The 23,331-nt window shown below is 38.4% G+C and overlaps 2 protein-coding genes across 2 annotated transcripts; one reads left to right on the top strand and one right to left on the bottom strand.

Moving 5' to 3' along the window:
- Positions 1-1,854: 1,854 nt before the first annotated feature.
- On the bottom strand, positions 1,855-22,612 carry LOC140238958 (uncharacterized). The gene is made up of 6 exons (XM_072318852.1): positions 21,922-22,612; positions 6,523-6,652; positions 5,830-6,060; positions 4,649-4,795; positions 3,796-3,906; positions 1,855-3,354 (listed from the first exon to the last, which is right to left on the bottom strand). Exons 4-6 carry the CDS (start codon positions 4,760-4,762, stop codon positions 3,109-3,111), a joined length of 471 nt encoding a protein of 156 aa, XP_072174953.1. The 5' UTR covers positions 4,763-4,795; positions 5,830-6,060; positions 6,523-6,652; positions 21,922-22,612; the 3' UTR covers positions 1,855-3,108.
- On the top strand, positions 11,995-15,997 carry LOC140238662 (uncharacterized). The gene is made up of 4 exons (XM_072318561.1): positions 11,995-12,037; positions 12,276-12,696; positions 13,351-14,380; positions 15,368-15,997. The coding sequence occupies exons 1-4, from the start codon at positions 11,995-11,997 to the stop codon at positions 15,995-15,997; spliced, it is 2,124 nt and encodes a 707-aa protein (XP_072174662.1).
- Positions 22,613-23,331: the final 719 nt, after the last annotated feature.

Here is a 23,331-nt window from a genome sequence, read left to right as displayed (position 1 = left end):
GCTCTGTACTATATAACAAGTGTTTTCTTGGTATCTCGCAAAAAGTTAAAAGCCCAATTTTCATCTCCACCAATACTGTACTATCCCTTTAATTTGTAAAACGGTAATACGTGAGATCTACAATTCAACATCTTGGTCTGGTTGTTTGGTTTTGCATTGCTTTGTTTTGTGGTGTGTGTGTGTGTGTGTGTGTTATTATTATTTTTTTTTTGGTTTTGTTTTGTTTTTGTTTTGTTTTTTTTTGGGGGGGGGGAAGGGGACAAAACACATGTCATTCGCTAATGCCAAACATCGACGTCCTGTACACGTTTTCCGCACACGATGAAAAATGCAAGTAATGAACTTCATTCACTTCAAGATTTGGAATGTTTTTGCATGTTTGTAAAGAATAATTCCTATGTTTACAAAGAGGAGAAACTGAATACAGTACACTGCTCATGTGCGGCAAGAATTTCGAGCCATAACGTAGAATGATACATGCGAATAGCGGATATTCGTTCCTGTCTCGAATTAGCACAAAAACAGGTGGTTTATTCATCATTAAAGTAAGCACATGAAAATGACATTTGGAGGGGGGGGGGAGAACACGACAGAGGTATCCGACATTCAATCTATGCTAAAATAGGCTAAAAGCATTAGTTCATGTTCGTTAATGGAGTTCCCATTCATTGGCGGTGAGGTTGAGTTGTAGAGGTTAGGATGCAATGTAAATTTTGTCACATAATGCAATCGTTCAGTAGACTGTGGTTTTAAAACACACACGTGTAAATGAGAGATTGTCATGCATGCTTATTTATTCAAAACGGTTGACAGCTGGTTGAAAATGAATTTCGATCAAGCAAAGCCCAACTTTATAGATGTATTCAGATCGTACCTCAGTTTGGACGATAGTAAAAATGACAAAGACAAGACGAATTAATTTCTCATGTCGTGACGTGTCCCTTTTCGTTCGTTAAATTGTGTGTTTCTCCTGACACAGCTCAAACTGTTTTCCAGCCACGAGGCACTCTTTGCAAACGCCAACCCTATGGCAGATGAATCGAACACTCTTCACCCACACCAGTTTTTAAAAAATATCATATTAGTCGAGCCCCTGGCTTGATGGCCGCCGGTCAGTGAGAGATCGCACAAAACAAAAACAAAACAAAAACAAAAAACAAAGCCTTTGTTGGGAGAAATTTGACAATGAAATTCTCAAGGAAAATATGAAAATGTGAAAATTGGCTCTCCATTAATTCCGAAGGGAACACGCACAGGTTTTCTGTGAACAAACATAAAAGTGCGATGACAAAAAAAAATATGTATGTATGTGCATTCATCTCTTCCATTAACAAAAATACAGATTATGAAGATATAAATTGATGTTTTTGCATAATTTTGTTTTTGTACATGAAATGGCAAAGGTGACGAAATATGTTTGAAACTAATGTGGCAATTAGATAGCAACCTTTAGAATAAAGAAAAAATAGGACGAATATTTTTTGGTGCATTTATTGAAATAAAGTCCTATTTGAGTCTTGTCACTTTACACTGCAGAAAGGAATAACCTAACAGTTCCTATCAGGGCTCTCCATACGTTCCCCTGTCCTCTAATAATTACACGTGATAATAAAAGAATTAATCAAATGGTTTATATCAGAGACCCTACTCAGTGATTTCCCCCAACTACCAATTGCAAGTCATACCAGGACCATTCATATGGCCTTCCACCTTCATATCACACCGATTCACAAAACAAGAAGTCTCTACTCTCCCTCCTTTACACTTGACTTTTCACATTTCCATCTCTTCTCTCTACAGGACAATTTATTTCAGGACTACTCACATGATGTACTGCAAACTTCAAAATCGCCATATATTTGTTTTGTTTTGATTTATTTTTTCTTCAACATAATTTCACACATGAATCAGAATTTTTTTCACTCATACTTTAAAAAACATCACTATATAGATTACAATGATTCAATGGAGAAAAAAAAAGGAACATTGATTCCATTACCAAAATATATTGTATTACCAAATTTGAAAATAATTACCCAAGAAATCATGCAGAAGAAGAACTGTCACTACAAGCGGATGCTTGAACACGTGGCAGCCCAGAAAACCTATCTACGTATACATATCATTTAGCTAAGCAGAATGGAGGGAAAGAATCTTAGACAACCGAATGTTGATAAGGAAGTGTATATGCGTATATGTTTCTATATTTATTTTTTTTTACTAAAACCCTGTGGAAGCTAGTAGGGTGGAGAGGGGAAAAGGCTTTATGCATGTAACGATGGTATAATGCCTGAAAAGCTACAATAATCTATAGCAGTGCCATTATTGCAAATTACAAATCCCTTTGTAAACGTTTCAAATCATGAATTGGTGAAAATTAATAAGAGGCCTATTTTCCGTATATGGTTTCATTTATAATTTATCTAATACCAATAAATGTGTATATAGTTAAGATAAACGGGTTTGTTCTCAAATACCGGCAATGCCCTTCATGTGCAGTTATCACGGATAAGTATGACGGATAACATACCAACATGCAACATAACATTGCGGCACTTTAGATACTATAGTCATTGCACACTTATTCGAGACACTTCAATCTCATTTTTAGGGGGTAGGGAGGGGAGGTATAATCAGTGTCACAAATTACCCCATGTTCTGGTTAATTTCAGCACAAAAACAGGAATGTAACGAGCTCAGCTCATTGGCACTAACTATAGCCTACTTTGCGTTGGATTATTTACTAGTAGTAAAGAATTCAGTTGAAATGTTGTACAGTTTCGGTAAATCGTGTTTTTGAATATGGCTTGAAATGAAATGATTCTGTCACACAAGCCACTGACCAATCCTGAAATGTTATTTGGCTGTATACTTTTGGTATTTATCTCAGGAACTTACGAAATGCACTTCACTTGAAGAACGCTTCAAGCCTTTGATTTTAACGACTTTCCTACAAACAAATCTACGTTAATTTTCCTTTTCGATATAAAAAAGTGAAATGATTATGATTATCTATTGTTTGGCTTAGATTAAATAGAATTAGCAATACCTGTGTATTTCTTAGAATAGGGATTACTATCGAAGAGAAATGTCTCAACTGAAGGTGCTCTACCAGCACCTCCGGTAACACACTCTGAAACCATTCACATACGCGCAAACGTAAGCACAAAATCTTCCTCTCTCCTGCCTCCCGGACATCTCTTCATCCGTTTCCACCTCCAGCCACAGAGAGGATCGACCGCTGCACATCCCGCGGATGACAGGTCCGTTGGCGGTCTGGAGGTAACCGTCAGGGATCGTTCCCGCGACTCGGTAGTTTCCTGTCTCTGTCTTGTCCGACACCAAGTCGATGACCTGAAAAAAAAAAAACAGAGTGGTCAACGCAATTAAGGAAAAATTCAAACTTTCCTGGGCAATCAATTCATATAAAAAAAAAAATATTATGCGGAAAAACAAAATTAGAAGCACACAACATGTGCAATGAGTAAGGATGCGTTGCTAAGCACACAAAAATACACATGAAAATGTATATTTCAGATTATCCTATAGATCAAACATAAAAGGTCCTATAAGATTTCCTTTTTCAACTGATCTGAAGTTGATGCTAATTAGCTCTGTAATTGTTATAAACAATGACAGTAGACGCAGAGACAGTTTGAGGGACAAGAGCACCTCCCACGACAACCACCGGCATTTCCCGTAATCACGCGAATTATGCCCTAGAGGCTCTCCAATGAGTTTACACACACACACACACACACACACACACACACACAACTGCACGAATTTGCATACCTGATTGTGATCATTGCTCCTAATGAGGTTTTTCGTGTCCTCCGCCATTTCATCTCCCAGGACGAAACCCACGCACGAGTTCTGATCGTGAACATTGATGAACACCACATTCTGCGGAAAGAATATTTTATTTAAACAATACAAGATAAAAGAGGATATGAAAACTGAGTAGCATGTAGAATACGACAGAAAGAAAGGCGATTGAAGAGTATCCATGGAGTGTATCAGACATATAACCACACTGAATTATACTTTATTTCGTTTAATATCGTCATGAAAGTATTTCACTCACACAGATTTATAATGTTTATTCACAGCTATTTATGATCAATCATTTTGGCTATCAAACCTCGATTACAAGGTTTGCAACTTATTATATATATATATATATATATATATATATATATACATATATATATATATATATATATATATATATATATATTTAAGAGAACTTCCCAAGATTCTTCTCGTATAAGCGAAGGGGAGGGGAGGAGGGGTTATTATGGAACTTTGACCCCTGCCCGCAGGCCCCCCCCCCCACACACACACACACATTTACCTACACACAAACAACAACAAAAATCACATATTCTTTCTCACGGAATTTTTGTTCTAAATCATTGTTTTTCTGGGTGGGGGCTCACTGTAGTAGTCATCCCTTTCATGCACTTATGATAATGATACGATTATACAATTATGTTACGAGCGTCAGTGCAGAAACACAATCTTACAAAGTGGATATTTTCAACTTATCATATCGCACATTTCCTGCTTGTCATGTAATCACAGTATGTCATGGAAAAAAAAATTATTTGAAAACAAAAAGGAAGCAGCACGAAATCAAACTCACCCGATCGAAGTCGATGGCGATCGTGGCTGGCGAGCTGCCACTGAAATTACCAGGAGCGTTGATGAGAACAGTGTTGAGGGCGCTGTTGTAGCTCATGGTTTCAGAGGCAGTCATTCCGTTTCCTCCCCTCAGCTCTAGGTTCCTAGCCTGCAAATCAATTGATCAGTTAACACGGCCTTGACTCTATGGCAATTTGTATGAGCTAGTCGGTTATACAAACTATATTATGGTGTGGCGACTCATGTTTGGTCATGATATTGGCAGGTTCAGCACACATAGTGTTGACACTTTTCAAAGGCAGTCTAATGTGAAACGCAGGAGCAGATGCAGTACATGCTCCATGTATAAAAGACTCAGAAGCACGAATTAAACGTGTAGTAGAAATCTCCTAGAAAGATCTTTAACATGTTTTCTATCACAATCCTATTAGTCACGTCAACATGGAAATAAATAAATGGAGCTACATTTGTATAATATAAGAATATAGTTTATAAATCAATTTTAGGGTTAATTTCATGCCAGATATTCTTTTTAAACTAGAGAAAGCATAATCATTACAGTCTTGCATAACTTATGTCTATTTTTTTTTTTAGCTTTTAACTCTCCGTCAAACCTCGCTTGTAATATCGTAATTAATATTCTTAATTTTCATGCGATCCATTAATATGATAATTTTCAAATGAGAATTTATAAATCTATGAAGGCCTTAAAGAAGGAGTGAAATGATATGCGTGATAATTGAAAAGTTAATTGGATGTTACGACATTCTTGAAAATGTAATTTAACAAAAATGATACTATTACAGGCTCAAGCGGCAAAAATATCTCTTCTTTAAAGTGTTTGTAATTTCTCGTAAATGAGCTCATTATTCATCTTTTTTTCTATCTATCTGTCCATCTGAATATGTCTATTCAGCGGGTAAACCACTCCTACGTGCAAAACTTAAAAAGAAGCCCTTATTAAACATAATAGCACAAAGACATGAGTGACGTGAATGATTAGATTATCATGTTTTATCCTCAGCAGAGCAGTAAAGTTGCTATATTAATAGAAAGGCTGTCATCTATATAGCCAATACGCATATAGAAGCAGAGAATTAAAGAGAATTACGATATACTTGACATATGATTCCATATACATGTAATCATTATAGTATCTATGTATGCAAACGATGTACTCACTGCATCGTGATCAAGGATCTGATCGTGCTGGCGACCACCGTTGGTTGGTTACGGACAATTAGGACTCCCCTTGTGGACCACTGCAGTGATTGTGATGGCACCGGCTACAAGTAGAACTGTGATGAGTACAGCGGTACAGGGCATCCTCCACAAGGCGAAACGTGAGCCTCTTGGTGGCGCCGTATCTGCCTCCATCCTGGCGTACGCTGGCAGAGCCGAAGAGCTGTCGTACTGAGGTAGGCAAGAAAAGAGGGAGTAGTCTATATAGCTTCAGGGTGTTTGGAGGTGAAAATTGATGAACAGTAATGAACTATATGTGCGCATTAAAAGCGCAAATATATGTGATGAATTTAGAATATCAACGTCGATCTTGTCGTAATCTGGTCATTGTTCGGATGCAATGGTATATCTGTCACTTCATTTTGTGTTCAGTTGACGGTTGCGAGGAACAATACTTATTGTTGCGGTTTGAATTTGGAGGATAGTTGTAAATTCCTTGAAAGATCGCAATGAGGCCGAACCCCTCTAAGTTTATATAGTAAAAATTGTGTAATCTATACCTTGACAAATTATTCTGCATCCAATTGGGATGCGCAAGTTAAGTAACTTCAATGCTTTAAAAATTAGAAGAATGATAAGAATAACCCTATAGAACTATTTCTGTGATGTTACAAGTCAGTCAAGAGAGCTTACCTGTGATCCTGATTTCTCCATGGTGAAATTGTTGTTGATGAAAGGCTGTCAGTGGAAGAAGTTGCAAGGTTGACAGTTGAAGGAGTTGGTTGTAATTCTGCTTACCGTCCAGCTGACTGATGAAACGACACTGCAAGTTCACAAGATTTATATCAAAACGATTGGGCGTGGTTTTGCATGATCTCCACCTTCACTCAAAATCCTCGTGCCCTCATTGGTTGGAACCAAATCAACAGAGCGCTCATCTAAATCTGGCCTTCGTTCAATTTGTACTTTGATATGCACTTTTGTTTTGTTTTGTTTTGTTTTCCTTTGTTTTGTTCATGGGGGGGGTGGCTACAAAGGAATGTACAACGCAAATGCTCGCCTCCTCTTGTACCTTACTTCCTTGACAATAACTTCATCATCGTCCGTGGGTTTTACTTTTGTCCGTAGTTTGTGCTTGTTTTTCCCCTTTCCTTCATTGCTATTCCTCTTAACCGTGTATCTTCTTTTTTTTTATTAACTGAAGAATTCTATGCCACTCGCTTCTCATTTGCACTTACAAGTGTTTTCAAAGTACATATCTTCACAGCAGCATATTTTTGCTCCACTTTATTTACACTCTTCTATACCAAAGAATTATCTTGGAATGATTTATTAGTGTGATATTTAACGGAAATATTAATTGGATCTGTAAAAATGAACAAATGTTCATTTTGCTTTTCGAAATTTGATTACGTCGATTTGTCTGAGCAAGCCCAAATATCACCTCAAGTGCAATTATGCCTCATATTCAGGTTGACTGCAATAAAAATGTCAAATCAGATCAGTACGATGTTATACATTTCATCAAAACAAGACATGAATTAGAATACGGAATTTGAAACACTTTAGTATGTTTTTAAAGATACCCTCAAAGAAAACAGGTGATGTTGTGCCTTCACATCTCTTCCAGTTATTTTTACACACAAATAACATCAAAATTGTATTTCGTTGTTGAACATTGAGCTACCACAACCTCTTGGGGGAGCTGTGGTGTAGTGGATAAGACTCTTGACTTTCAATAGGAGAACCCGAGTTCGAATCCGGTTCAGTATTTACGTCCTTGGACAAGATTTGTTTAACTACCATGTCCCTTTCGGCCCAGGTGCATGGGTAGGCTACGTTGCAATGCTGGGGTAAGCCCTATCATTATGGCAGGAGCATCTGGTATTACGGTGTCAACACTGAGAGGATTTTCTTGATAACAAGATATTATTACTAGTATCATTATTATTTTTATTGTAATATTATTACTAGTATTATTATTATTAGTAGTAGTAGTAGTAGTAGTAGTATACAGCTTGAACTCCCGCGTTTGCTGCCCTCTTGGCCTTTGATAATCCTCCAAAATATAAAAAGTACTGTATCCGGGATCCAGACGGTTATCCGGATCACTACCAAAATCTATTAAATGAATCTGTTCCTTGTGTCATTATCAAACTTTTCCTGTTAGTTTCAAACAAATCCGTTCATAACTTTTTTTAGTTACTTTGCAAACAGATAGGCAGATAGACACACGTGGCACACCACAAAGTTAACCAAAGCCGGCAAAAACATTACTTCATTGGCGGAGGTAAAAATGGGGGAGAGTTTTTTACAGTTCGACCACAGACTTCTGTGGTGGTGACATCATCACTTCTACCATGTCTGCCAATAGGTTTTTAATCAGGATTCATGAAAACATACAAACTTAAAAATTCCATAATTCCTTTATATATTTATATATTATACACCTTATATCAAAACCAATTTGAGCAAGGTGTGGAGTTACACTTTACATGTTTAAGGTGATGTAAAAAAGGAAAAACATTATTTTTTCTCTCCGCCATTTCGTAGGCAGTATCGTCAACAAAAACATAGAGGTATATAGTGACATCTAAAATTTCTGAGTTATAATTAAAACTTTAATACGGTGTTGAAATATACTCAACTCAGTGGTTGTGATATTGCAAGCAAGCATAATCCTTTGTGGCCCATAGCCTTTGACCTTTGACCTCATGACCCCAAATCATTTTTTTCTTACTTCATTTTCGACACAACCTTCAAGTTTTGTAGATATCTGTGCGTCCAATGTTGAGTTATTGGGAGATTAAACTTATTTATGTCATTTGTGACCTCTAATATTTGTTTGTTTGTTTGTTTGGTTTATTTCTGCATTTTCTTTCTCCGAATACAATTGCAAATGAAAACAAAATGATACAGATACATACAAATCAATACAAAGAAAAATCATTTGCGTAACAACATTCAGTCTGAAGTGGCATAATTATGAATCAAAATAACATATTAAGGCATACTGTATCTATTAACAAAGGAGAAATCAATACAGGGGACCGTCATCATAAGCAGAGCTTGACGTGGATGAGGCCCTATCTGAATATGTGATACCAATGTAATACAACACCAATTACATATGTACTAAAAAATAAAACTCATAAAACTCTTAATCTTAATACACAAAACACATTTTGCTACAGAAAAAAAAAACAGAAAAGAAAAATAGTGACTTGGCGCTTTAGAACAAGAAAAAAACAGCACGCAGCACCATTGACTGCTGCATGGTATAGTAGACAATAAAAGTGTAGGTGTGTGCGAGTGACAGTGCGTCGTGTGTGCAGGTGACAGTGCAAGAGAGAATAAAGGCTGTAGCATGCCTATTTTGGGGGTAAGGTATACGCTTTAATGAATGTATGCAATATCATTATCAAAGAAAGGAACGGGAGGGAATGAAAAAAAAATAAAAAAAAAACACTTTGCATGGATCAGGGCTTACTGAGACTTCAGAAAAAAGAAGAAAAAGTACATTGATCAAAAACTACTAACTGGAAACATATTTCAATAATAAATACTTTTTTAAATGAGCTTTAAAGGAAAACAGTGAAGTACACTGCTTTAATTGATCAGGTAGGTTATTCCAGACATCGGGACCGTAATGTCTAATTGATTTCTGAGCTAAAACAGTTTTGGGGTTTACAAGGTGAAAATCTGTCGAACGGCGAGTTGGATATGTGTGTATATTCGAATTTAAGTGAAAACTATTATGAAATAAAGAGGGAAGTTGATTTGTTGCATACTTGTACATAAATATAGCTGTTTGTAAAATGTGGATGTCCTGAAGCTTCAAAGTATGCAAACGATGAAATAAAGGATCTGTATGAGATAAATATGTGGAATTAATAATAATACGAATAGCACGCTTTTGGAGTAAATACAATGAATTCAGTTTAGTAATACTACAATTTCCCCATACAATATTTGAATACAGTATATGAGGCAAAATTAAAGAATTATATAAAATAATCAGGGATCGTTCTGATAAAAGATCTTTCAACTTCCATAGTACACCAATATTTCTTGATAGGGTCCTTTGTAAACAGGATATATGTTCGTTCCATGTCAAATGAGAATCGATTGTAATGCCTAAAAATCTAATAACCTGTTTCTCGCAAAGAGAAAACCCATCAATTGATATGTTGACATTAAGATCCTGTGAGTAGGGTTTTCTAAAATGAACAAAATTTGTCTTATTAACATTCAAGGATAACTTGTTTGATTTAAACCAATTCAATATATTCAATAATTCAGTGTTCAAACGATTAACAAGTGTTGTGATGCGCCTTGAACAAGGCTAATACCAATAAAGAGGTCCGCAGCAAGTTATCGCTCTCAGATCAAGACATGGCTTCCCAATCGTGGTCTTTTGCAACATTGTTGTGATGGTTTGGGTGCGATCTGCCAGGAATGGAGCGGAACATTTGATTGTCATGATGTGGTGATTGGGTTGAGTCGTGACAAATTGGGACCTTGTCCGGGAAAATGAACAGACAAGCCGTTTTCTTTCGCATGTTCCATGCGGATTGTGGTGAGGACTCTCACGTCTGGTTGTACACGTGTGCTGTAAGTACGTAGTGTATAGCGTCGATGGTGTATAGGCTCATGTCGTATCGGGCCTATGTACCTGCTTGCATGTAGGTTCTGTTAGGCCTCATGCGTTTTGGTGAGGACTCTCACGTTTGGCTGTACACGTTTGTTTTTAGTATGTAGACAAGTGTATAGCGTCGATGACAGGCTTATGTATTGGGCCTGCATTGTTTGCATGTTGGTTTTGACAGGCCACATGCGTTTTGGTGAAGATTTTCACGTTTGGTTGTGCACATTTATTGTGTATAACATTTATGCTGCGTAGGCTTTGGCAGTCATTGACTGTGTTTGTAGTTTTTAGGCTACATTTTGTGTGAAGGCCTAGTGCAGATTTTGGTGAGGATTCTCACGTTTGGTTGTGCACGTTGTGTATAACATTTATGCTGCGTAGGCTTTGGCGGTCATTGACTGTGTTTGTAGTTTTCAGACTACATTTTGTGTGAAGGCCTAGTGCAGATTTTGGTGAGGATTCTCACGTTTGGAACGTTTGTCGTTTTTGCATGAAGGTCTTGGGTAGACCGATTCAGTTGTGTGCGTATAGTGCATAGCGTGGGTATTGCGCATTGGGCTCGCACGTGTTTTGTAGTCGCAGACGGTCGGTCTAGCGCGTCGTGTGTAGGGCTAGTGCAGTTTGTGAGTGTGCGTATGCTGGATGTGTATGTGTGGGGGCTTGCGTACACATTGGCTACGGGTCACGCCGAATTTTCTGGAAGATTAGCCTCGGTTAAAGGCTTTGATATATTTTCCTTGGTTTGCACAATCGTGCTATGTGGTCGTTTGTAGTGAGTGTGTATACTCATTTTATGACCTTAGATCACATGCTAATGTGATGTCGTGGTGTTCTGATTGTATGCCTGATTCGAAGGCTTAGGGATTTTGATGTTTTCTGCTTATCGTAGAAAATTTTTGCCTGTTGTGCGCGTGTGACTGGGTTCATGCGTACATGTGTACTCATATGCAGTGCATTTCTTTTGTTAAGGCTTTGTAGTTTTGTGAGGATTTGTGCCTTCTTGCAAGTTTTGCTTTTGATATTCCCACAATGGCTGATGTCGTGCAGAGCTTTGTTGATGAACCCACTCAGGAAGGTTTTAATAACCTGAGGAAGGCAGAACTGGTGGAAGTTGCTCAAATTTTAGAAATCCCGATCAAAACATCGGATCGAAAAGCAGAGATCAAGGACACAATTTCTGAGTTTTTTACCAATACTGGTATCTGGCCTGCCTCTTTGTCAGAGGATGAAGCAGGGACAGATGATGGTGAAATTATCACACCTTTGGTAACCCCTGCAGAAAGTGAATTGAAGAAAATTGAGATCCAGCTTCGGATGAAGCAGCTGGAAGTCGAGGCAAAGAAAATAGAACTCGAAATCAAGTCAATCGATGCAAAATCGAATGAACCTTCTTCCGGCAGTTCAGCAAAGTCATCAAAATTTGATGCATTAAGGCAATCTCAATTGGTGCCGAAATTTCGTGAAGACCGGGTAGAAGAGTTTTTCCAGCACTTTGAAAAAGTGGCTGTGAGTTTAGAATGGCCCAAGGAAGTGTGGCCGACATTGATACAGAGCTCGCTGGTAGGGAAGGCCCAAGAGGTCTATGCGTCTCTCACTATCCAAGAGTGTTCTGACTATGAGAATTTGAAGAGTTCCGTGTTAAGGGCGTACGAGTTGGTGCCGGAAGCCCACAGGCAACTGTTTCGGAATTATAGGAGAAGGGATGATCAGACATTTGTTGATTTTGTGCAACACAAGCAGACCCATTTTGAACACTGGTTAAGGTCGTCTGGTGTTGATGATTTCCACAAACTGAAAGAGTTGGTATTGTTAGAGGAGGTGAAGAGGTGTGTTCACCCAGATCAGCGGCAGTACCTGGAGGAAAGGGAAGTGAATGGTGCCAGGAGAGCTGCTGTCCTCCTTGATGAGTATGTGCTTACCCACAAGGGTACTTTCAAACTTTCTTCAAGCAAGAAAGGAGGCCAGGGTGTGCCAAGAAGAGGAGCTGTTGCTCCAAGCATTCCCAAGACCGATCTTGATCAAAAGCCGAACAAGGCTTGCTTCTATTGCAAGAAGGACGGACATGTGATGTCAGCTTGCTGGAAGTTGAAGAAGAAGCGAGAAAAAGAGGGGATTAGCAACCCCAAAGCATTGCCAGATGCTTTTGCTATCACTCGCACAGAGCATCTGCCATCGTTTGAACGGGTGGCAGAGAATTACAAACCTTTCATATCTTCAGGGTATGTTAGTTTGACGCCTGATAGTGAGCAGGTTCAGGTTCACATTTTGAGGGATACAGGAGCATCACAGAGTCTCCTGTGTGCAAATACATTGCCATTTTCGGTTGAATCTTCTGTGGATTCAGAAGTGTTTGTGAGGGGAGTTGAAGGTGGGAGTGTCCGAGTGCCTCTTCATAATATCGAATTGAAGAGCGATCTTGTCAGTGGCTCAGTTGTAGTAGGTATTTTGCCTACATTGCCAGTCGAAGGTGTCACCTTATTGCTCGGCAATGATATCGCTGGAGAGAAGGTTTTGCCTCACTTTCTCCCAAGTAAGACACCCGTGGTTGACGAAGCCACAGAGAAATTGGTTCAGGATATGCCTGATGTGTTTCCCTCATGTGCTGTTACCAGGTCAATGGCTCGTGAATTGGAGAAAGAGGAGCAAGAGGATATCTTGGCTGATACTTTCTTCTCTAGACTTGAAGAGTCTAGCAGCAGTGATGATGCACATATGGACCATGGTCAAATGTCAGAGATTTCTCGTCAGAGTCTGGTTGAATTGCAGGGCAAAGACCCTGAAATAGTGCGTCTTGCACAGTCACTTGTACCTGAGGATGAGGAAGTGAATGAAACTGTGAAGTTTTACAAGAGGGATGGTATCTTGATGAGGAGGTGGCGCCCTCCTGATGCCACAAGTGATGAAGATTTTCGAGATGTTCATCAAGTCGTGGTACCAAAGATGTACCGGAAGGAGATCATATCTCTTGCCCATGAAGCACCATTGGCAGGTCATTTGGGGATCAACAAAACCCAAGAGAAGGTGCTTCGATATTTCTTCTGGCCAGGTTTGCGACATGACGTCGCAGAGTTTTGTCGGTCTTGCCATGTGTGTCAGGTAGTTGGCAAGCCAAACCAGAAGATTCCCCCTGCCCCTTTAAGGCCAATTCCGGCCTTCGAAGAACCGTTTAGTCGGGTCATTGTGGATTGTGTCGGTCCTCTTCCAAGGACAAAGTCGGGTCATCAGTATTTGCTGACGATGATGTGTGCATCTACCCGCTTCCCCGAGGCAATTCCATTACGGACGATTACTGCCAAGAATGTCAGTAAAGCTCTTGTGAAGTTCTTCACAATGGTAGGACTTCCAAAGTGTGTGCAGTCAGACCAAGGGTCTAATTTCACATCCAAAATCTTCCAACAGGTGATGAGTGAGTTAGGTGTAGAATGTAGGAACTCAAGTGCTTACCATCCACAGAGCCAGGGAGCTCTTGAACGCTTTCACCAAACCTTGAAGAATATGATGCGTGTGTACTGCAGTGAGCACGAGAAAGAGTGGGATGAGGGTATTCCTCTCCTCTTGTTTGCAGTTCGAGAATCGGTCCAGGAATCTCTTGGATTCAGTCCTTTCGAGCTGGTCTTTGGGCACTCAGTTCGTGGTCCCTTGAAGATCTTGCAAGAAAAGATCTTGGTTGAGCCGGAGTCCAACCTATTGGACTATGTGTGTCAGTTCAAGGATAGACTTTCTTGTACTCGTGAACTAGCTGCAGGTCATCTGAAGGCAGCTCAGTCTAACATGAAGAGACTGTTTGATCGGAAGGTGAAAGAAAGGCATTTCGAGCCTGGTTCTAAGGTTCTTGTGTTGCTCCCTCTTCAAGGAGATGCCTTGAAGGCTAGATATGCAGGGCCATATGTGGTTGAGAAAAGGGTGAGTGATGTCAATTACATCATCCTGACACCTGATAGGAGGAAGAGGAGAAGACTCTGTCATGTCAACATGCTAAAGGAGTATGTTGAAAATGTAGAAGAGGCTAAAGAAAAGCCTGTTGCCACAGTTGGAATCGGTTGTGAAGTGGATGGTGAAGACAGTGAGAGTGATGATGTGGAAATTCCGCAGTTGATGTTGAAGAATTCTGAGGTGTTAGCAAATCTATCTGACACATTATCTCATCTTCCAGGAGTAGAGAGAGCTCAGGTGATGGATGTAGTCCATGAGTATGAACACCTCTTCAGTGATGTACCAGGTCGTACTAGTGTGGTGGTGCATGATGTTGATGTGGGGGACTCCTCCCCTGTCAAGCAACACCCATATCGTGTGAATCCATTGAAAATGGATGTCCTGAGGAAGGAAGTTCAATACATGCTTGAACATGACCTTATTGAGCCCAGTAAGAGTGGATGGAGTTCTCCCTGTGTGTTGGTTCCAAAGCAGGATGGTTCTTTGCGTTTCTGTACGGATTACAGGTTGCTCAATTCGAAAACAAAGTCAGACTCGTACCCTTTGCCCCGCATCGATGATTGTATTGATCGCGTAGGGAATGCCAAATACGTCAGTAAGTTTGACCTTTTGAAGGGGTACTGGCAGGTTCCCCTCAGTGAAAGAGCGAAAGAACTGTCTGCATTCGTGACTCCTGACGGATTCTTCCAATACAAAGTGATGCCGTTCGGGATGAAGAACGCGCCCGCTACATTCCAGAGACTCATCAACACCGTCACGTCTGGCTTGGTGGGATGCGAGGCGTATCTCGACGACATCATAGTGTACAGCCATACATGGGAGGACCACCTTCTGAGAGTCAGAGCACTGTTTGACCGCTTGACCAGTGCCAACCTTACGGTGAACTTGAGGAAATGTGAGTTCGCCCGAGCAAAAGTCGTGTTCCTGGGTCATATTGTGGGACATGGTTCCGTCAAGCCTGTTGAAGCAAAGGTGGAGACGATCCTGAACTTTCCCCGCCCACAGAGTAAGCGAGAGCTGAGACGATTTCTGGGCATGACTGGCTATTATCGGAAGTTCTGCCATAATTTTGCTGATGCTGCAACACCGCTCACCAACATGTTGCGGAAAGACTCGCAGTTCGACTGGTCAGATGACTGTCAAGTTGCTTTCAACCGGCTGAAGGCAATGCTAGCGAGTTCTCCGGTTCTTGCAGCGCCGAACTTCGACAAGCAGTTCATTCTTATGGTGGACGCGAGTGACACAGGAGGAGGAGGAGCCCTGATGCAGAAGGATAACAACGGAGTTGACCATCCCGTCGCGTACATGTCCAGAAAATTCAACAAACATCAGCGACGGTACTCCACCGTCGAGAAGGAGACGTTAGCGCTCGTCATGGCTCTTCGTCATTTTGACGTGTACCTGAACACTACAAAGTATCCAGTGCTGGTGTACACAGACCACAATCCGCTTGTGTTCCTGTCGCGAATGAGGAACAAAAATGGACGCCTAACCAGATGGGCGCTAGTGCTACAGGAGTACAACCTTGTGATACAGCACGTACGCGGAAAAGACAATGTCATTGCAGACGCTTTGTCCCGTGGATGAGATAGAAGTACGCGTATTTTCCACGGATGGGACAAAAGGACACAGATATGCTTAATGTCCAGAGATAACAGACTAGTGATGACTTGGAAGCACGAACAATACCAGACAAAACAAATGTGTTTCCATGTTATTGTAAGAGAAGGATATTTCTCATGTCAAAGAAAGAGTGTTCTTGTTTTGAAATGATGACACAAACATTGTGTACACTGTTTTAATTTGTATCCATAATTTGTTCTTGTCTGCATGGGAAAAGCAGCATGTTTTCCAAATTGTCATGGTTTTTGCACCAAAATAGGGCAAAATCATTTCTAGTGATGTAGCATGAGTTTTGCTATGTTTTATGCTTTATGTGCTGAAGAAAAGGGTTTTCAGTAATGCAGCATATTTTGATACAGTGTATAATGTAGACATTGTATTAATTGGACCTGCAAATTAAGTTGCATTGCTGTTTGCAGAAAGCACACACAAGCACACAAAAGCTGTTGTTGCATCTTTTCAAATGCTTAATTTGCAAGAGTTGGAATTTGTGGCATCACAGAATTTACCAATTATACACATTTTCCATAGCATAGATATCGATTGAGTGAAATTATGACACTATGATATTCATAATATTGTGAATGTGTAAGGTTCATGAGACCATACAGGTATACAGTCATAACCAGGTTATATTCATGTGATATTTTGTTTCAGAAACAGAGAGAGTATAACAGGTGTTCATAATTGCATTGTTTTGCTGTACTCAAGTGTACTTACTGTACGTGCATTTATTGTCTTGACGAACAAGGCTTTACAGTACTTGAACAGAAGTGTCAAGAAATCAGAAATGTAGAGATGTTTGTCAGACCAAACAGTTGAGCTGAACGCATTGTTATGTCAGTTTTCATCAAAGGTCAGATTGCTACAAGCTCACCATGTAAAAATGGTTACTAAGTATAGTGAATGGAAGATTACTTCTATTATTGGTGACATATAATCACAACAAAAATGTGTGAAGTTCATTATGCAAACTGCATGATTATCAGTGTATGCAGGTTATTCAGTGGTATGTGTAGCGGTTTTTTCTCAAGCATATGCACATCAAGCTAAGATAGAAGTTTGATCTGTCCATCCTTATGGTATATTGTTTCATGATACAAGTACAGTGTATTTTGTTTTGAACCAGCAGCATTTCTAGACTTCGACTAGGTGTTGAAATGTTTGGCCATTTAATACTCATAAGCATTTCAGGAAAGCTAAAGAAAATACATGCTTTATGATTTATGACCAAGCAGAGAAAAAAAAAGAAAAGAAAAGAAGGAATGTTGTGGTTGTAAAGTTTTGCGCGTATACGCACATGCTTGTTCCGAGCAGGTAGTGGATCTATATTTAGACAGTTAGCCTACGCTCAAGAAAGGTTTTGATAAGGCTCATTAAGTCTGAGCTTGTTTATGTGAAGAATCCACTTTAGTGTATGAACACACAACTGTGCATTTTTATGTATCGTGTTTCGGAACATGTTTGTAACGACTGTTTGCAGTTTGACTGGAAAGTTCTTCCATAACTTCCCGTCTTAAGGGGGGAGATGTGATGCGCCTTGAACAAGGCTAATACCAATAAAGAGGTCCGCAGCAAGTTATCGCTCTCAGATCAAGACATGGCTTCCCAATCGTGGTCTTTTGCAACATTGTTGTGATGGTTTGGGTGCGATCTGCCAGGAATGGAGCGGAACATTTGATTGTCATGATGTGGTGATTTGGTTGAGTCGTGACAGTGTCCCTATATCATAATCTGATGTAATAATGGATGTATCATCAGCACAAAGTATAAAATTCAAAGATGGAGAGGAACCTATAATATCATTTATATAAATGTTAAACAACAGAGGCCCTAAAATGGAGCCTTGAGGTACCCCACATTTAATATCAAGTTTGTGTGATTCATAAGACTGAAAACTAACATACTGTTGACGGTTTTGTAAATAATTTATAAACCAGAGCAGAGCGTGACATCGTATTCCATACGTATTAAGTTTATGTATCAATACTTCATGGTCGATGGTGTCGAATGCTTTCGACAAATCCATGTATATACCTATAACATGCTTTTTATCAGCAAAAGCTTCAATCATTTTATCACACATGTAAGCGATTGCATAGTCAGTAGAATATCCACTTCTAAATCCAAATTGATTGGGTATCAATAAATTATTGGTTTGTAAAAACTGATATAACCTTTTATACACAATTTTTTCAAGAACTTTGGATATACTTGGTAATAATGAAATTGGTCTATAATTACTCATTAATTTAAAATCATCTTTTTTATGAATGGGAATAACTTTTGCAAGTTTGAATGAGTTCGGAAAAATGCCTGTTGGAAGAGACATATTAAATACGTGAGTTAGGGGGCTTGCAATGTAAAAAATTATTTGTTTCAATAAATGAACACTAAGACCATCATGCCCACTCGATTTAGTTGTTTTCAGATTCTGAACAATATTGATTATTTCATGATCATTTGTAGGCGTGAGAAATAATGAATTTTCACAAGGATTGGGTAAATAATCAGTAAAATGTGTATTACATGAATTCATATTAGATACTAAACTAGGACCAATATTTATAAAATAATCATTAAATGAATTGGCAATTGTGGTAAAATCAGTAATTTCCTCATTGTCAATGATGATAGAGTTGGTAGTTTCTTTTACCGTCTTTCCCATAAGAGCATTGACAGTTTTCCACAATGAAAAAAGATTATCCTTTTTTTTTCTATATTAGTTGAATAATACAATTTTCGGGACAATCTTATTACTAATGTTAATTGATTTCTATATTTCCGGTATTTCATAAATGAGTTATTACTTTGATTCTTTATTGCTTGCTTATATAACTTATTACGGGTTGATATAGACCGCATAATACCATTGGTAATCCAGGGTTGTCTATTTTTCTTTAAAGGTTTCCGTTTAACCAAAGGAATATTTTTCTGATAATAATACAATAATCTGCTGATAAATTTTTCATAAGCAGTATCAGCATTGCTTTCATCAAATACATCGCCCCATTCTTCCTGCGCTAAATCAAATATCAAAGAATTTATATTACTTTCTGTTTCCTTATAATACATTTGAGATTTTTTATTTTCAAAGTATTGTTTTGTTTGGAAAGAACTATTGTTGATGGTAAAAACAGGTAAATGATCGGATATATCATAATAAAATATACCATTTGTGAATTCTGTGTTTATTACATTTGAAAATATGTTATCAATAAGAGTTTTTGATGTACTAGAAATTCTTGTTGGGTTGTTGATATGTGGTTGAAATGAGAAAGTTGCTAATAAACTTAGCAACTGCATTGTATGATTATCAGAGTTATTTAAAAGATCAATATTAAAATCTCCCATTATAAAAGTGTCTTTCTTTTCCTGAGAAATAATACTCAGAATTTGATCAAAACTTTCTAAAAAACAATCAATGTTGTTTCTTGGGGACCTATATATATTACCTATTATTATATTTTTTGCTTTACTGTTTACAATTTCAACAAAAATATCTTCCGTACCCTCGATATGTAAGTCATGCCTGACTTTTATATTAATGTTATTTCTAATGTAGAAAGCAACCCCACCTCCCTTGCCTAAGTAACGATCAGAACGATACATTCGATAATGCTCTAAATTAAACATTGGTGGTGAATTTGTATTAAGCCAAGTTTCTGATATGCCAATTATACTAAATTGAAAATTTTGTAAAGAGGAAAGAAATGATTCTATGGAATCAAAATTCTTATTTAAACTTCTGGCATTGATGTGAAGAAGACTAAACAAATCCAAAAATGATTGAAATTTATTTTGTTTTATGAGTGCATTAAACTCGGCAGTTGTGTAATAAGTACTTTCGGAGTCATTCAAACTTTGATCATCAAAGATCACACCATGAGGGATCATTATCGGTGTGGGGGTATGAGTAGAAATTGAAGGGTTGTGGGAAGAGGTTTGAGTGCAAGTGCTGGTGTCTGTGTGTGCATGTGCGCTGAGCGTGCGTGCGTGTGCATTCATCTTGAGTGTATGTGATAAAGAGTGAAGCGTCTAAATTATTTACTTGAAACTAGAGTCACCGTATACAGAACTAAAAAAAAAATACAATGTCTGGAATATGCGGGAAGAATTAATGGGTAAAAAAAAAAAAAAAAACCTACAACAGTATTTGGCAGTCTGCCAGGGGTACCAAAATGGGTAATTATATACAGCAAATATTATCTAAATAATTACTTTTTATACATTTACGAGAAAAAAAAAAACCAAAGTGATTGCGAAGAGAATCACGATACATACGAGTCTCATTGAACCAAGAGTGATTGAGCAAGAAGATGACAGGAGCAATGACATTGGTGTATTGACTAAAATTTAAAAAAAATCAAGCTGGTATAACAATCTCAGCTCTGGAGAAGTACAAAAAAAAATGGAATTTAGCAGCAAATAACCTTGTGTGAAGTACTGAAATTATTGTGAGCTATTACGAAACCAAGGGAGCTAACAGTATACAACTTAAAGGGATGGTACAGTATTGGTGGAGATGAGAATTGGGCTTTTAACTTTTTGCGAGATACCAAGAAAACACTTATGATATAGTACAGAGCATACCATTTTAAGAGGAATTCAAAGTTAATTTGATGAGAATCGGGTTTGGAATTACTGAAACATCCAGAAACAAAGTAAAACAAAGCGATCGTAATAAAGTGTGGGTCCCACACTTTATCAGAATCACTCTTTTTTGGATATCTCAGCCATTTCAAAACCAATTTTCATCAAATAAACGTTGAATTCCTCATAGAATCACGTGCTCTGTCATATTTCATGAGAGGTTTCTCATTATTTCACTCAAAAATGTTAGAAACCTGAAAGTAGGTCTCAACCAAAACTGTACAATCCCTTTAATACGGTTAATGAACTTAGAGAAACTTGGTGGGCTTAAAGTCATTGGACAAGGGTCGTCGTACTGGACTAAAATTCCCGTGCATATTTTGTATTATCTTTCAAAAAAAAAATATCAAATTTATGGCAGTTAAACCAAATCAGTGTTTGCAGCACCAGGGATAAAATAAATGCACTGACATATTCATGCAGAAACATGCTGTCTTTAAACACTGTGAAAGTGCTAGTTGTTTCATTACCCTCTTTTAATAGAGGGTCACACACACAAAAAAGGAAATGGAACAAAACCTGGCTGCACATACAGATGTATATTCGTATAATATGTGGAATGACGATCGAGTTGTCGCCTCAGGATTGGAATATTGCTATGTGGCATTGAACAACGTACTGAGTTGAATTCTCCAGGAAAACCCGGAAGACCAAGAGTCATTAACCGTAGGCTGGAAAATAATATAACACCTGACATGTTCGCATTATTTGTGGTTCAACATTTGGCTAAATGGATGTTTGTGAATAGGTCTACCAGGATGGAATAGAATAGTAAGACACTCTCGTTCAAATGTCTTGACAATCTGAGCCTGGATAAACTTAATTGTAATGGAATTATAATGAATGATACGAAATAGGGACAGCCACAATGGGCAGTGCATACTGTGAAAATCCGAGTTGTCTCAATACTTTGTCATTTAGAGGGGCTCACGAGAACAATGAAACCATGCCGCATGCACTGGCGGGCGGTTTTGTGCAAAATGGGGATGACAAACGAGTTCTTGTCTGATGAATTGAAATAATAATATGACCTTCAACCTTTGACCTCATGGCCCCCATATCAAATCGTGGTGGGTTTTTTCGTGCTTTATTTCACAAGCACTCCCTGCAAGTTTGGTGAAATCCGATTATTTCTTAGTACCTTTGGGAGATGAAGTTTATTTATGTCCTTTATGATCCCTATGACCTCTGACCTTTGACTTCATGACACCAAAATTTAATCATTTATTTCTTACCTCGTTATGAACACAGCCTGTCAGTTCGGGGAAAGTACTTTCATCCGTTCTTGAGTCATCTTCTCCATAAACAGACAGACAGACAAACAAATAAACAAACAGACAGACAAACATACGGAACAGAAAATATAGCCTCCGCCTACCATAGGTCTCAGCTACTACGTGCTAGTGGAAGTAATTCAAGCAATTTTACTGTCTCACCATCACAGTACATATATATGGCCATTCATTTAAATTTCTATGAAATTCATTGATTTTGCCTAGTGACTTAGTATTGACTTTTTATCCTTTCAACAGAAAATATTTCTACTTCAATGGATACATTATACCAGATACTTACCTACTGAAAGTGATGGTCAAAACAAGATATTAGCTTAATTTTGATGGCCTTTCATCATCACCTTAATTTGACCTTTTCTATTTTCTCCAGCTAAGTATATACCACTGGACATTCAAAGCTAAAGTTATTACTTTTCATTTTAACCCTGATATCTCAAAGTTTAATCAGCACACCTATCCGTCATAAGGACTTCCTCGGCCAAATATTTTGAAAATTAACTAACCTGTTTCCTTCTATATAAAAGTCGCAATAGTGAAAACTAAGTAGGGCTCGAGAACAGACTGGTAACCTGATGCATAAAAATATATATATATTTTTTTTCTAAATGGCGGTGTACTATAGGCCCTTTATTGCAGCTGCAGCATTGTGCACAATTAATAAAGGTGTAGATGAAGGCATGTATCTCCCTAATATTGCTGTTGGGTATCCTTTTGCAATAATGGGTATTTCCATTGACCTGTGAACAGATAGCTGATTGTATATGTAGCAAATCAGGCTTTTACGGCAACAAAACCCCCCTATTTGCCAAATTATTTATGTATGTTGTAATGACCGATGTCATTTCTATCTAAACAAAACATACTATATTCATATTGATTAAATTCTTGCGTCGAGTTGTTTTCATCACGGAGGTTTAGATTTTTGCGACGGGGACGTTCAAAGGAAAAAAAAAAAACATGTTCTGAGCATGCGCAGAAGCGCTCGTCAAGTCGATCTATTTTTAGCTTGCGTCGTCTACGTTTTCCACTACGCGTTCTGGGCTATTTCTACGTCCGCACAAAATGCGACGTAGGGAGCTACTCGATGCACCGATCATATGGGGACGCCATTTTATTTTTTAATCGCTGCGTCCCAGCGTAATCTAAAACTACTTTTCAGCTTGACGCAAAGGAGAGGAGAATGTCCAAAGCACTCGTCGTCTCAAACGTCCGCGCGTCAAAATCTAAAGCTCCCTATTGAAACTGATTGATAAATTGCCTTACAACAACGTAATTATCGACATATTAAACATGTAACGCTGATAATGGTTAATTGCCAACGCTGTTCTTGTCACTCCTAAAGAAGACAAC

Source organism: Diadema setosum, chromosome 15, assembly GCF_964275005.1.
Source record: "Diadema setosum chromosome 15, eeDiaSeto1, whole genome shotgun sequence".
NCBI lineage: Eukaryota > Metazoa > Echinodermata > Echinoidea > Diadematoida > Diadematidae > Diadema > Diadema setosum.
Note: the sequence above shows the minus strand (reverse complement) of the source record. Positions and strands in the feature narration are given on the sequence as shown.

Excerpts from the sequence above, each read along its gene's own strand:
- LOC140238958 (XM_072318852.1), bottom strand. The coding sequence starts at position 4,762 with ATGACTGCCTCTGAAACCATGAGCTACAACAGCGCCCTCAACACTGTT. Across the intron at positions 3,907-4,648 it reads TCGCCATCGACTTCGATCGG|AATGTGGTGTTCATCAATGT; the intron begins GTGAGTTTGATT and ends TTCTTTCCGCAG. Across the intron at positions 3,355-3,795 it reads GGAGCAATGATCACAATCAG|GTCATCGACTTGGTGTCGGA; the intron begins GTATGCAAATTC and ends TTTTTTTTTCAG.
- LOC140238662 (XM_072318561.1), top strand. The coding sequence starts at position 11,995 with ATGGCCCAAGGAAGTGTGGCCGACATTGATACAGAGCTCGCTG. Across the intron at positions 12,697-13,350 it reads AAACCTTTCATATCTTCAGG|GTGGCGCCCTCCTGATGCCA; the intron begins GTATGTTAGTTT and ends CTTGATGAGGAG. Across the intron at positions 14,381-15,367 it reads CATATGTGGTTGAGAAAAGG|CCTGTTGAAGCAAAGGTGGA; the intron begins GTGAGTGATGTC and ends GGTTCCGTCAAG.